The sequence below is a fragment of the Oryctolagus cuniculus genome, chromosome 4 (assembly GCF_964237555.1).
Source record: "Oryctolagus cuniculus chromosome 4, mOryCun1.1, whole genome shotgun sequence".
Classification (NCBI taxonomy): Eukaryota; Metazoa; Chordata; class Mammalia; order Lagomorpha; family Leporidae; genus Oryctolagus; species Oryctolagus cuniculus.
In genome coordinates, this window is record NC_091435.1 from 163,672,680 (window position 1) to 163,687,963 (window position 15,284).

At 42.0% G+C, this 15,284-nt stretch overlaps 1 protein-coding gene across 9 annotated transcripts in view; it reads right to left on the reverse strand.

Annotated features, from left to right (window-relative positions):
* The window catches only part of NEK10 (NIMA related kinase 10), a 376,418-nt gene that overhangs the window by 312,931 nt on the left and 48,203 nt on the right, over positions 1-15,284 (reverse strand). For all 9 annotated transcript variants that reach the window (XM_008266081.4, XM_008266080.4, XM_008266079.4 and 6 more), the window contains exons 7-11: positions 9,536-9,577; positions 7,754-7,832; positions 6,649-6,716; positions 3,363-3,442; positions 2,665-2,751 (exon numbers count right to left, since the gene is read on the reverse strand). In XM_008266081.4, coding sequence (XP_008264303.2) covers positions 2,665-2,751; positions 3,363-3,442; positions 6,649-6,716; positions 7,754-7,832; positions 9,536-9,577 — 356 coding nt within the window. The remainder of the gene's footprint in view (positions 1-2,664; positions 2,752-3,362; positions 3,443-6,648; positions 6,717-7,753; positions 7,833-9,535; positions 9,578-15,284) is intronic.

A 15,284-nucleotide genomic window follows, 5' to 3' on the forward strand; every position in this document is an offset into this window, starting at 1 on the left:
TAATCCTACTATCTAGGGTCTTTTTGTTTTTTACTTGTTAAACTTCTTTTTGGTGAAGTATTAGGCCTTTTTACTATAATATAAATTTAAAATATGTTATCTCAAATACCAAAAAGAGGGGGGTAGAATATTAAGCCAGCACTTGTGATGCCAGCAACCCACATGGACACTGGTTCAAGTCCCAGCTGCTCCGTTTCCAATCCAGCTCCCTGCTAATATACATGGGAAAGCAGTAAAAGATTGCCCAGATGCCTGGGAACCTGCCACCCACATGGGAGATACCCAGAAGAAGCTCTGGGCTCCTGACTTTGGCCTGGCACAGCCTTAACCATTACAGACATTTGGGGAGTATACCAGCGAATGAAAGACATCCCTCCCTCTATATCTATCTCTCCTTCTCTGTCTGTAATACTGCCTTTTAAATACATAAAAAATAAATCTTTAAAAAAAAAAAAAACAAGACAGAAAGGGAGAAGGAGGGTAGGAGGGAGAGATGGGCAGAGAAGAAAAGGAGAAAAGGAATATCATTAAGTTCTATAAGAACTGCATCTATAAAGCACAGTGAATCTGTTAAAAACTAATTTAAAAAGACTCCACTAAAGACTATTAGAACTTTTTTGAGTTTGGTAAAGTGGCAGCATATAAAATCAACACAAAAAATTCAATAGCCTTTGTATACACAGATAAATGCCATGGCTGAGAAAGAACTTCTAAGATCAATCCCATTCACAATAGCTACAAAAAAAATCAAATGCCTTGGAATGAATTTAAACAATGATATCAAAGATCTCTACAATGAGAATTATAAACCATTAAAGAAAGAAATATAAGACACAAAAAAACAGAAAAATTTTCCATGTTCATAGATTGGAAGGATCAATATCATCAAAAAGTCGATACTACCAAATCAATTTACAGATTCAATGTGATACCAATCAAAATACCAACAAGATTCTTCTCAGATATAGAAAAAATGATGCTGAAATTCATATGGAAACACAGGTGACCCCAAATAGCTAAAGCAATATTATACAACAAAAACAAAACCAGAGGTACCACAATACCAGATTTCAAGACATACTACAAGGCAGTTATAATCAAAACAGCCTGGTACTGGTACAAAAACAAATGGATAGACCAATGAACAGAATAGAAATACCAGAAATCAATCCAAACATCTACAGCCAACTTATATTTGACAAAGGAGCTAAAATCAATCCCTGGAGCAAGGATAGTCTCTTCAACAAATGGTGCTGGGAAAACTGGATGTCCATATGCTGAAATATGAAGCAAGATCACCACCTTACACATTACACAAAAATCCACTCAAAATGGATCAAAGACCTAAATCTATGACCTAATACCATCAAATTATTAGAGAACATTGAGAAACCCCCCCAAGAGATTACCACAGGCAAAGACTGCTTGGAAAAAACTCCAGGGGAACAAGCAATCAAAGCCAAAATTGACAATTGGATATCATCAAATTAAGAAGCTTCTGCACTGCAAAAAAAAACACTCAGCAAAGTGAAGAGGCAACTGACAGAATTGGAGAAAATATGTGCAAACTATACAACTGACAAAAGATTAATAACCAGAATATACAAAGAGCTCAAGAAACTCAACAACAATAAAAAAAAACAGTTAAGAAATGGACAAAGGACATAAACAGACACTTTTCAAAAGAGGAAATCCAAATGGCCAACAGGCACATGAAAAAATGTTCAGGATCACTAGCCATCAGGGAAATGCAAATCAAAACAACTATCAGGTTTCACCTCACCCCAATTAGAATGGCTCTCATACAGAAATTAACAAATAACAAATGAAGGTGAGGATGTGAGGAAAAAGGCACACTAATCCACTGTTGGTGGGAATGTAAACTGGTGCAGCCACTGTGGAAGACAGTGTGGCGATACCTCAGAAATCTGAGTACAGACCTACCATATGATCCAGCCACCCTACACTTGGGAATTTACCCAAACCAAAAGAAATCAGCATATAAAAGAGTTATCTGCATCTCCATGTTTATTGCAGCTCAGTTCACAATAGCTAAGATACGGAATCAATCCAAATGCCCATAAACTTGAAGACTGGATAAAGAAATTATGGGATATGTACACGATGGAATACCACACAGTGGTAAAAAAAAATGAAATCCTGTCATTTGGAACATAATCGATGAAACTGGAAAACATCATACTTGGTGAAATAAGCCAGTCCCAAAATGATAAATATCATAAATTCTTCCTGATCTGTGGTAACTAATAGAGCACCTAAAAGGTAATCTATAGAAGCAAAACTGATACTTTGAGATAGCCCCTTGTCTCAACTGTTAAGGAACATTTTTTTCATACTATTTGTTGAACTCTTAGTATAGAGTTAATCTTATGTGTATAAAGTTAATAGAAAATAGATCTTAGTAAAAAATAAGAATGAGAAAAGGAAAGGGAAGAGGAAGAAGGATGGGAAGGTGGGTACAGTGGGAAGAAGCACTATGTTCCTAAAGTTGCATTTATGAAATGCATGAATTTTTATACCTTAAATAAAAGGTTTCTGGGGAAAAACTTTAAAAATAATTAAAACTGAAAAAATGGCATACATAATAATAAGCACTCACATCTAATATAAGACACTGCCTTTTTCCCCTGTTAGCAACCCTACCTTTTAGAAAGCAGGTCATATTCATGTAGAATCATCAACAGATTTTCCACAATGTTGAGTTCACTTATCTTCTCCCTACATTCTGGACTACAAATTGGAAATTATTAGTAAAAACATAGTTTACTACTCCCACTTATTTATTACCCTTTTCATTCCATCTCAAAGGAGAGACGATAAAAGAAAAAAAAGGAATCATGTCATTCAGCAGAAAGCAATGACCCACTTACTGCCATAAACATATATTTAAAATCTTTTCATCAGAATGAACAAGACACCTATACAAAGTCAAGTTTTCCAAGAATTTTATTAAGGCCAATAATGCTGGAAAAGATTGTGGATGTTATGATGAATACACATGTGAGAATGATGACAGAAAGTCAAGGAGATGGAGATTCAGTGCCCCAAAAAATACTGTGATAATTTTGAAAGCAGAAGTAACTGAGAGCCGAGTGGAAAAATCAAGTAAATATTTCAGGTCAGAAAGACACACAAACATGAAACTGCCATTTATCTCTCTGACTTTACATTTTAAAGTGATGCTTTCCATCCAGGATCCTCTTCAATATATAAATGTTATTTCATGCTTATTTTTCACAAACATGAACTAGGTAGGTAGCAAAGTCACTGCGCGCTTCTGCACCACACTCACCGAAATCGCAGCAGCAGCAGAACTGTTAAGTACAGTAAGATACACTCACCTTTCTGCTAAGCTCGCCAGAGCTAGAAGGGCACCCAGGAGAACATTTGTGTCTCTGGCACCAAGTAGATTTACTAAAGTCTGAAAAATTAAGGAAAACAAAGTTTAATTTTAGTAGTACTACAAGTTTCTTGAATGGTACACTGCTTGCTTCTAAAGATCAAAGAAAAGTGGTAAGTACTGTGGCATAGAAGGCTAAGCCTCCGCCTGCAGTGCAGGCGTCCCGTGTGGGTGCCGGTTTGAGTCCCAGCTGCTCCACTTCTGATTCAGCTCCCTGTGAATGTGCCCGAGAAAGCAACAGAGGATGGCACAAGTGTTTGGGCCCCTGCACCCATGTGGGAGATCCAGAAGAAGCTCCTGGCTTCTGATCAGCACAGCCCCAACCGTTGTGGCCAATTGGGGAATGAACCAGTGGATGGTAGATATCTCTCTCTCTCTCTGTATCTCTGACTTTCAAATGTAAATGAATAAATCTTTATTAAAAAAAGATCAAACAAGCTCAACCTTTTTTTCACTCAGTATTTTAAAATGTATGTGTGTACACAATTAGACACAAACCATACATATAATTTTACAGTTGATTTTTTTTCTTCTTCACGTTGTTGACTAATTTTTTCCATGGCATTAAAAATGTCTTTATATACATATTTGTAAACAGAAAATAGAATCAAATTATTTATTATGGATTTAGTTATAGAATAATGAGAAATGGGATATCCTATTAGCCATAAATAGGTTCTTTAATATTTGTATTTTTTGTGGTTAGTACGAAGTTTTTTTTAAGATTTATTTGTTTATTTGAATGGCAGATAAAGAAGAGAGAGAGGTAAGAGAGAGAGAGAGATCTTCCATTTGCTGATTAAATCCTCAAATGGCTGCAACAGCTGGGACTAGGCCAGGCTGAAGCCAGAAGACAGGAATTCCAGGGGCCCAAGTACATAAACCATCTTCTGCTGCTTTCCCAGGCGTATTTGCAGGGAGCTGGATGGGAAATGGAGCAGCTGGGACTTGAACTAGTGCCCATCTGGGATGCCCACATCGCAGGCAGTAGCTTAACCCACTGCACTACAGCACCATCCCCAGAGGTTTAACTTTATAAGGTGTTGTATAAAATATTCAAAATAGTTCATTACACAGGACACTCTATTTTGGTGAGTAGTTCCCTATATCCCAGGGTAGAAAGCAAAAGGGATCATCACATGACTGCCTGCTTCTCACACTGCTTTCTGCTTTCACAAGCTTGAGGGTCTTGCTCTGCTACCTCTGACCACTTCCCAGGGAGAAGCAGGGAGAATAACAGAATAAATTGCAACACTGGTGGCCATCAGCTCTCTCTGAGCCAGGCACTTTCCAAATTATGGAACTATTTTTCAGACTTTCATAACTGAAACTTTCTCCACCCACCACCACCACCACCAAACTAGGCATGATAGGCCAACACCACCAAGTATTTCTGGCTTCCCCCGGATTTCCCACTGGTGGTGAAAGGAGATCGTTGGTGCTCCTGTGTATTATCCTGAACAGCATGACCTGACAGCCAGCCAGCCAGAGCTTCTCAGGGCCCATCCTTGAATTCTCCCTAATACAAAATCCCTTATCTTCTCCACATTTTCAGAGCTGAATGGCCCCCATAAAGTGCACACCATACCTATTCCATGCCAAAGCTGCAGCCTGGGCCACTGACATGATTTTTTTTGGCTTCCATTACATGGACTTTTTCCCCTTTGTAATTTCATTCTTTCTTTTTTTAAACAAAGTTATACTTATCTTTCTTAGATCTTTTCCATTTTTATCCTCCACTTTTTCTTTTTTTTCTGACTTCTGACATAATGTGTCCCAACTTTAATCCCCACATATGTCAGTTTCATGGTTTTTGACATGTCCACTTAGCATCTTAATGTTAACTCAAAACTTGTCTTCCAGAGTGGGTGTTTGGCATGGTGGTTAAGTCACCACTTGGGACACCCAAATCCTATATGTGAGTGCCTGGTTCTAGTTCTTATTTCCCCCCCTTCCAATCCAGCTTCCTGCTAATACATCTGAGATGTGGGCAGCAGATAATGGCTCAAGTACTTGGGTGTCTGCCATCCATGTGAGAGACCTCAATGGAGTCTGGGATCCAACCCAACAGTGGCTGTGGTGGGCATTTGGGGAGTGAAGAACCAGTAAACGGAAACATGCTTTCTCTCCCTCAAGCTTAAATAAAAGGGGAATAAATATTTCTATAAATTGTTTTCTTGAAATTCTAAGCAGTATTAGTGAAACAAAAGGCTACTGACATGAAAAGTGTGGACCTGTATATCACCTAGGATCCTCCCAATACAAGACCCATGTATTGACACATCACAGGCAGCCTTGTTCTAATATATGCTGGGAAGGAACTCAACCAGGTTATTCAAACTGGGTTCTTGCTGGCTACCAGCCAAAAAGTTTTGCTATAAATTTGAGTTCAGTCTGCTGGATTAAATCTGTCTTCATCCATCTTAAAATCTGTAGTTGATTTATCTACTTGGAGTACTATATTATCTTTTTTTTATTTGACAGGCAGAGTTAGACAGTGAGAGAGAGAGAGAGAGACAGAGAGAAAGGTCTTCCTTCTGTTGGTTCACCCCCCAAATGGCCGCTACGGCCGGCACTGCGCCGATGCGAAGTCAAAAGTCAGGTGCTTCCTGCTGGTCTCCCATGCGGGTGGCAGGGCCCAAGGACTTGGGCCATCTCCACTGCCCTCCCAGGCCACAACAGAGAGCTGGACTGGAAGAGGAGCAACCCAGACTAGAACCCAGGGTGCCAGCAACGCAGGCGGAGGATTAGCCTAGTGAGCCACGGCGCCGGCCAATATTATATTATCTTAGAATGAGGCTGGATCATATGACCTTGCCTGTATTCAAACATTTTTTACCTGCAGACAGTTGGCAATTTCATATGGTTCAAACTAATCTGACTGCACATCACATATGGAATTTATTTATATGTACACATATATTTTATTTGTTTGATTAAATTTATTTGCAAGCACATACTTAGTGTCAGGTTATATATATGGCTAGAGTTTTTCAAGCAACATCTAAATTAAGCAATAAACTTGGTACTAAATTGCATAGAAAAAAAAGAACAAATTTCAAAAACCTTTCTTTTCCTTTACTCCTCAGGCTGGCAAAGAGCATCGGTAGTTGGCAGAGATTCACCCGCTGAGCTCAGGTCAGAGGTGTGTGCATTGTGATTACACAGGCCCAGGTGTGAGTCTTCAGTACACGGAGCGGAAGCAAGGACTCTCAGGGGCCACTCACCTTGTGGGCTCCGCTGGTGGTGACCCATTCCCTTTGGTCTCTGACAGCAGCAAGTTTTTGAAAAATATCTATAAAGGAAGGAAATGATTCAAAGAGGTATCTGGAGTTGAAAGGAATGGGTTCCCCCTGGAATCCTGGATCTGCAGTATGGCAGGCAGGCAAAGAAAGGGAAACCTAGAACATAGCAGCCCGAGAGGCACCCAATAATTACCCCTTCAAACTCCACTAGTACTTACTTTATAATGTTAGTGAGATAACGGAATATGGAAATACCAGAAAGGACAAATCTCCCCTTCCGCTCAAAGGTGACCAAGCCCCTTAGGTCCATCATGTCAGCTTCATAGTGGGGTCTGTTCTTAAACATACTCCTCAGAAAGATTCTGATCTCCAAAGAGGAGGAAGGCCAGCGAACAGGACGGACCTGGCACGGTTCCGCAGCTGAGGGAGAGTCATTCTCAGAGAAAGGCCCTGGGGTCGGGGGCTTGCCACAGCTGTCTCTCCCTGGGCGTGCAGATTGGTGTCCTGCCCTGGAGACTCGGGAGCCAACCTGTCCCCAGTGAGGGGGCCAGCTTCCCTACAACCACAGGAAGTCTGCAGCTCACCAACCCTGGAGGGGACAGCCCCAACAGAAAGACAATCACATGACAGGGAACCATCTCAGGCATGCAGGCCAGTCTTTCCACTGCACTGTCACCTGATGAGATTGGGGGTTTTCTGTTTCTTTTCCTTTTTCTGTTTTAGGCTCTGAATATTTCCGATTCTATGGGGCAGGAACTATTATTAATCCAGTCTTACAGAGACAAACTGAATAGTCTCTGACATTTTAAAGAGGCAACAATGTGTGTATTAAATTGCATTGATTAAACTGGAAGCCTTTCTTTCATGAAACAAATGTGCTTTTCCAGGTAAGAGTCGTTAAGTTACACGCTTTTCTTCTGGATATTTCTTGCCACTGGCTATGACAATTGGCAGGGGCTCCCATCACCCCAAATGTGTAGGAGAGCAATTCCAAATACTCTAAGTTTATTTTCCTCTGCTGCAGACACCACATTGCGTATTCTAGAAAAGTCACAGAGCCGGCCTTGCCTCCGACGACAACACTTACACGTCATGTTGACCAGCTTATCCACGCTGTGCTGCTCCTCTCCATAGCCCAGGTACTGGTTGGCCGCGATCTCCATGTACTGCCGGAAGGACCACACCAACAAGCGGGTCAGAAAGGGTGGACGCCAACGGCAAACAGGGTACAAGACTTGCAGTTTCTAAAAGGAACTCTAGGTGGCGAAACAGATTCACCAAATAATAGCGCTCCTTCTGGGCCAGTCTGACTCAAGTACGGAAAGTGGTTGCTTTCCTGGATTCTTCACCCTCCCTTCCATGCCCTGAAGGTGATGAAGAGACCTCCTAAGGACAGCATAAAGTCCCAAAAGTCCAAAAATGACAAGTTTGCAAAGTAACTTAACATCCAAGTATGAGATACAGGATATAGGGTACACAGAATTTAAACTCTTCAGTGTGACTTTGAGTATCATTTTTACAACACACTGCATGTATTTTATTGATCTTATGTTCTACAATATCCTAAGCTATATCTAGCCAGCACGCATTCAGACACAAATAATCAAAATAAAATGGGCAGGGGTGGTCTGATAATTTCTCACTGTAAATAACTGACTATAAGAAACAAGCTCAGAGAAACACACATAATCTCTGACACTATAATAGAATTCAAAGTGGATAAGCATGGGGTTGTCATTGTGGGGTGGCAGGTTAAGCAGATAGATGTTTGTGATGTTGGCAACCCATAGGAGCTGGTTCATGTCCTGGCTGCCTCACTTCCAATCTAGCTCCCTGCTAACAGCCTGGGAAAGCAGCAGCAGATGGCACAAACGCTTGGGCCCCTGCACCTATGTGGGGCTCCTGGCTGCTGGCTTCAGCCTGGCCCAGCCTTGGCTGATATGGCCATCGGAGGAGTGAACCAGCGGATAGAAGCCCTCTCTCCATCTCTGCCTCTTTCGCTATAGTTCTATTTGCAAACAAATACACAAATCATTTTTAAAAAATAATAAAATGGACAAGCAGATCCTTTACAGCATAGTCTTGTGAATTGGTGTTTCACTGAAATGAAGTAAAAATCTATTAAATTAAAATTAAGTCTTAAAAACAAAAATTAAACATGACTCAACTTCCCAAGAATGAAGATATAATAAAATATCCTTAATGTTACATTTCCATTAAAGTTAACTTGCATTAATAATTCAGTATGAATTTGTAGATCTGCAAGGTTATTATAAAAATCTTTCTTCCCACACACATTACAGGCTCTAGGAGACAGGGCTATTCCAATTGAATGACAGGCTCAGAAATTCTGTTATTGTATTAATAAGCCCAAGCCTTTGAGTTGCCCAGCAAATATTTTCACTCACTTACTCATCCCCAGTAGTCACCAAAGCAGAAAAATAAACCAAGTCAAAATCATTTCTTCCTTTGTCATTTACTTATTGATGAGCACAGTCATTCTTTACGGTGTATGAACAAAGTTTTAAACATCTTTGCAATCAGCATTTTCTCCCCCGTATGATGTGTATGACGCTGAGCACTTGAGTTTGCCCACCAACGCCTAGCCCTTGGCCCTGCTAACTAAAGACAGGCGACCTTTTATAGCCCTTTTTCCGTTTCAGCAGGCTGCGTAAGGAGAGACCAATTAGCCAGAACAAACGGTCGTGAGTGCCTCCCTGCTAGGAATGTCCTGCTTCATGGTCACATTTCTCAACCCTGCCTGCTCCTCCCCAGCAGGAAGCCACCATTTGTCACATGTCTGCTGGATCCCCAGCCAGAGCATCGCACAAAGGGAAAGGGCAAGAGCAGCCACACCATAGCGCCTTACCTGAGCTAGGTTCTCCGTGCCGCCCAAGCTGTGCAGGATTTCCTGAAAAGTCGAAAGCCACAGGACACGTATCAGGGATGAGGGTGGAGGGGAGCCGTATTTCACACACAACTGCTTTACTAGGTCAGAGATGTGTAACCATTGACTAAATGTCCATGACCTAACATGAATGTGGGACACAGAAAATTTTCCTTCCTTACTGCATTTCAGATACACTGCTAACACACACAGAAGTCTGGTTGACACTAAGAGAAGGAATCTGTGTGCAGAACTGCAGCCTGCCTCCCCATTCTTTTATGTCCTCATACAGGGTCAGAGTTGGGAAGCGCTGTTAGACACCCTTTTCATTCAACCTTCTCCACTACATGAAGAAAACTAAGACCCAGAAGGGCAAACCATTTTGCCTTACTGACAGCACCCAAATAAGTGTAGCATCACCAGACTCCCAGGAGTTTCCCCTGGGTCTTTGGCTAGTGTGGTTTTCAGATCAGCAGCAGCAGCAAAAGCTCCTGGGACCTTAATAGAAACACAGAGACCCACACCCCAGACCCATTCCATCACAGCCCTAGGACATTTTCATGAACTGTGTGTTTTAAGAAGCATGGCCTTAGTAGGCTATTGGGCTTCTTTTAAAATCATTAGGCTAGTTGTCTTATTAAACCTGCACTCTAAACAAATGTAAGCAAATCTTAACACAGTGTCTCCTGGCACAGGACTTTACATTCAATTCCAATAAATATACATTTCATTGCACTCCTGATGCTGCCCTGAACATGAACATGAGGGAAGGCGGAACAGGTTACAGTTGTGAAAGGGACTGGCATGGAACCAACTCTACAAACAGTAAGTGTTCTTAGGTTATCCTCATCAGCATAGACCAGCAGGCAAATGTGTGCTCAGGTGGCCCTAACTTGCTTAATTAAAGCTGCATTGTCATTTCTCTCCTGACTGAACATTCACATAAGGAAGTTATTTGGTATATAAACATTAGCCAGCATTTCTGGTCTCAGAAAGCCACAAAGATGAGAACACAAGTGTGAGAGAGAACAATGTGATCATACCATGAAGCTGACAGAGGCAGGCAGGGCAAAAGGCACAAGATCTCAAAGTTCCCTTACACTGTGTGAAGTGACTTTGGAAACACCAATGCAGCCATTAATTATGTATGAATAAAGCATGAAGAAACACTAATACATGATTAAAAATAATTCTGGACCAGGACTGTGATGCAGCAGGTTAAGACGGCACTTGTAATGCTGTCATGCCACATGGGAGCACAGGTTCAATTCTCAGCTGCTCCACTTTCAACCTAGCTCCCTGCTAATGCTCCCGGGAAAGCAGTGGAAGATGACCCAGTGCTTGAGCCCTTGCCACCCACTTGGGAGACCCAGATGGAATTCTAGACTCCTGGCTTTGGCCTGCCCCAGTCCTAGCTGTTGCAGCCATGTAGCAAGTGAAGCAACTGATGAAAGAACTCTTTCTCTCTGTCTCTCTCTCCTTCCCTCCCTCCTCTCCTCTCTCTATCTGTTGCTCTGCCTTTCAAACAAATAAATCAACCTTTTTAATGATATACAAAATAATCCTATGACCACTAATTAATTTGAAACCTCATCAATGCTGTTCACTCTAGAAGAGCTATGGTTAAAGAACATACAAATATTGTATACATTATTCCTAGTTAGGGTAGGATTTTTCATACATAAAAAATGTAAAATTTAAAACCACTTCTTTTTGGGTATTTTTTTTATTTCTGACAGGTAAAAGCTCTGACTAGGATCTGAAGAGTACACAAATATGTGAATGATAGGGGCCTGCTTCAAATTTTAGGCAAGTAGAGATACAAATAAACAAAATTTAGAAAGACTAAATAAGCATTACAAAAAAAGCTTTGAATTAACTTCTAGGGTGGCCCAGAGCAGAGACATATCATTTTCTGCTGAGAGGACAGAGGAAAACTTTTAATGATGGTAGTCTCTGAATGGGGACAGGCAGGATGGATAGATTTTCTGAGTTGAGATGAGAGGAGAGGGGGAAACAAAGAAGATTGCAAGCAAAGAGAACAGTAGGCCCAAGGGTGCATAGGAGTTTTGTAGAAAGACACCAAGATGTTCTGTGCTGAGCAGAGCAAGCCCACAACCCAAGAAGGGCATTACTGGGGCAATGGGATCACACTGTGAGACAACCTGGATGAGCCTGACTTGAACTCTTTCTCGAAAACCACGGGACCCAGCAAAAACGTGTAAGCAAGGACCTTCCTCAAGCCTTGGAGTGAACTAGAGAGGGAGAGTGTCAGCAGGGAGCCCCCTTGGGAGTAACTGGCAGTGGGACTAAGAATGGTGAGACAGGGAGGTCTCTGAGTAGATATATCAACTAAAGATGGCTGGGAAAGAAGAATTGTGGGTGAGTGACCAGGGAAGACGACCTGACTCAGAAATGCAGGAAAGCAGAGAAAAACAGCTCCGTGTTGGACATGCTGGTGGAACAACCAAGCAAGAGGTATGTAGGCCAAGGAAAACAAGTTTGAGAGCCAAAGATTGGAATCTGCAGTCATCCACATGAAGGAGATGCATATTTCAGGCTTGGGAATGGGAGAACACCAAAGGAGAGAAAGATGTTCAAATGGTTGGCCACAGCCACGGTTACTCTGAAATGCTTACCATAACAAGAAATTTATTTATGTGATAATATTAACAGTATGGGACTAAGTTGGTGTTTCTAAAACCATGTCCTGGAAACAGTTATTTCATTTTGTACAGGAAACTAAATTATGTATTCTACAGAAGGGGGGGAGGGGGTAAGGAGGAAGAGGAAGAGAAGAAACCAGGAAAGAATTGTATGATCAAGTTAGGTTGGAAAATGCTGAGTAATGCAGAGTTTAGAAAATTCTTCACCTCAGCGTTTCTAGGGCCTTTAGTACACTGCCGCTAGGCACTGTGTCTCCAAGGGGAGAAGCAGCACTTGACTTTATTCCTAGACACCATTGCCCAGGGCACACTTCCTGTCACAGAATACCAATCACTCCTGTAGAACACAGTTTGGGAAGTGTGGCTATAAAATATAGAGAGGATGACAATGCTTTCCCACCCCTAGAGAACTCTGCTGTGGTGTATACAGAGCTGAAGCTTCATTTGTGAAATAAACAACTCCCTCTCCCCCTTGCTCCAGTGGAGAGGGAAGAAAGGCCAGGAGCGTGCTCAGAGACCCAGAGCCTTCCTTGTGCTGCAATGGATGAAACCAATGGAGTTGCACTAGTCCAAGAGTATAAACTGGAGGAAACCATGACTACAAGGAATGCATACACCTGGGCTTAACAATGTTTGTTACTGATCTGAAAAGCAAATACAAATGCTTAAATTACAACAGTGCTTCCTGGGTGCCCTTTCAGAACCCAGGATCTTCCCCCTGGTCACCTAGTGACTCAACCTGAATAGTGCCCTTGCTCTGATTACTCCCTGGGTTTTTTCCTTTAAAAAAAATAGATCTAATAATATAACACTGGTTAAAAAAAAAAAAAGCTGTGATTTTAAAATGGAGTGTGTTATGCAATATGAGTATTGTTAGTACCCCACTATTTTTAGCACAGCCAACAATATCATTTGCATTGAAGCACTCTCCTCATAGGCTCACTCTGTAACTGAATCAATGAATGCCCAACACTCCCCTTTAAGCCTTTGAGACTGAATCACCAAGGTGAGCCTTGCACTCCTTTGTTCAAACACTACTCATCCCCTGGTCATGATTACAATGCCTTTTGGTGCATGGGCCTTTATTTATTTTTCCAAGCATATTAACTACACTTCTAAAAGGCTTGGTATACTAGATTTGCAGGGGTTGAGTAAAAGAGAAATATAAAAAATGTTTCTACCTTGGAGTCTGAAGGAAAGATGCAGCCATTAAGAGGATTGGAAGCTGATTCTGAAGATTCAAGTATGAAAGGAAGAACTGAAGATCCCTGTTTCCATTTTTTATAAAGATTCATTTATTTATTTGAAAGGCAGAGTTACAGGGAGAGAGACAGACAGACACACACGCAGAGAGGGAGAGAGAGATATCTTCCAATCTTCCATCCACTGGTTTACTCTCAAAATGTCCACAACAGCCAGAGCTGGGCTGATCTGAAGCCAGGAGCCAGGAGTTTCCTCTGGGTCTCCCACATGGCACAGGGGCCCAAACACTTGGGCCATCCTCTGCTGCCCTCCCAGGCACTCCAGCAGTGAGCTGGATAGGAAGTAGAGCAGTGAGGACTCAAAGCAGCATCCACATGGGATGCCGGCACCACACACAGCAGCTTTACCCACTACGCCACAGCACCAGCCACAGAGAGCCCCATTTTAAAGTTACTGAGTGTTGTGTGCTATAGTAGTGATTCCCAAAGTTTTGGGTATCTGAACCCCTTCACATTACTAAAAAATCCCAAAGAACCCCAAAAAGCAATGTGCTATACCTTCTGTAGAAGGACTACAAGTACACATTTATCTTTCTCCTGCTTGGGACTCCAACTACACTTGAAATCTCAGTATGGGGGCCGTTGCTGTGGCACAGAATGCTAAGCCTCCACAGGCAGCACCACCAGCATCCCATATCGGTACCAGTTCGTGTCCCAGTTGCTCCATTTCTGATACAGCTCCCTGCTAATGTGCCTAGAAAAGCAGAGGAAGGTGGCCCAAGTACTTGGGCCCCTACAACCAAGTAGGAGACCTGGTAGAAGCCCTTGGCTCCTGCCTTCGGCCCAGCCCAGCCCTGACCATTGTGGCCATTTGGGAAGTGAGCAAATGGATAGAAGACTCACTCTCTCTCTCTCTCTCTCTCTCTCTCCTTCTTTCTCTGTAGCTCTGGTTTTCAAATAAATAAATCTTAAAAAAAAAAAAAAAAAGATCTATCCCCTTTGAAAAAAAAAAAGGAAAGAAATCTCAATGTCTTAATTCTGAAAAACTCTAAGCAATTTTATCTTTAAAATAGCTTCTCTGGGTGGGTGTTGTGGTACAGCAAGTTAAGTTGCCTCTTGGCATGCCCAGAATCTGTCCAGCTGCCTGATTCAAGTCCTGATTACTCCTCACATCTGATCCAGTGTCCTGCTAATGCACCTTGGAGGCAGCAAATAAATGACGACTCCAGTGTCAACCACACTGGAGACCCAGGTGGAGTTTCTAGGTCCTGGCTTTGGTCTGATCTAGCCTTAGTTATCTTGGGCATTTCGGGAGTGAACCCGCAGATTGAAGATTTCTCTCTCTCTCTCTCTTTGTTTCTCTGTAACTATGGTTTTCAAATAAATGAAATCTGTTTTTAAATGTTTATCAAAAAAAAAAAGTTTCTCTATCATCCCTTCTTTTCTTGCTGGAAAGTCCATTAAACATATCCTGGAATCCATGTCTGCTAGCAAGCCAAACCCAATCTATGAGCCCCCAGTCTGCAACCTCTTGGTCAAGGGAAGAGGACTGATGCATGGTGCACTGGACTATTTAAATGGCTCCCAGAGGAAATCCACACTTAACTCATACATAGGATTCAATGTGCAACTTATGCAGTACCTCAGTCCTGATAGAAAGGAGACTCAGAAGATATAACCTGGCCTTTCAGGACACATAGCAGTTAGGGAGGGCACTGGCACAGCAGCTAAGTCACCGCTTGGGATGCCAGTATCCCATATCACTTCTGGTCCAGCTTCCTGTGTTGTATACCCTGAGAGGCAGCAGATGATGGCTCAAGTGATTGGATCCATGCTACCCACATGGCAAACTTGGAAGGAGTT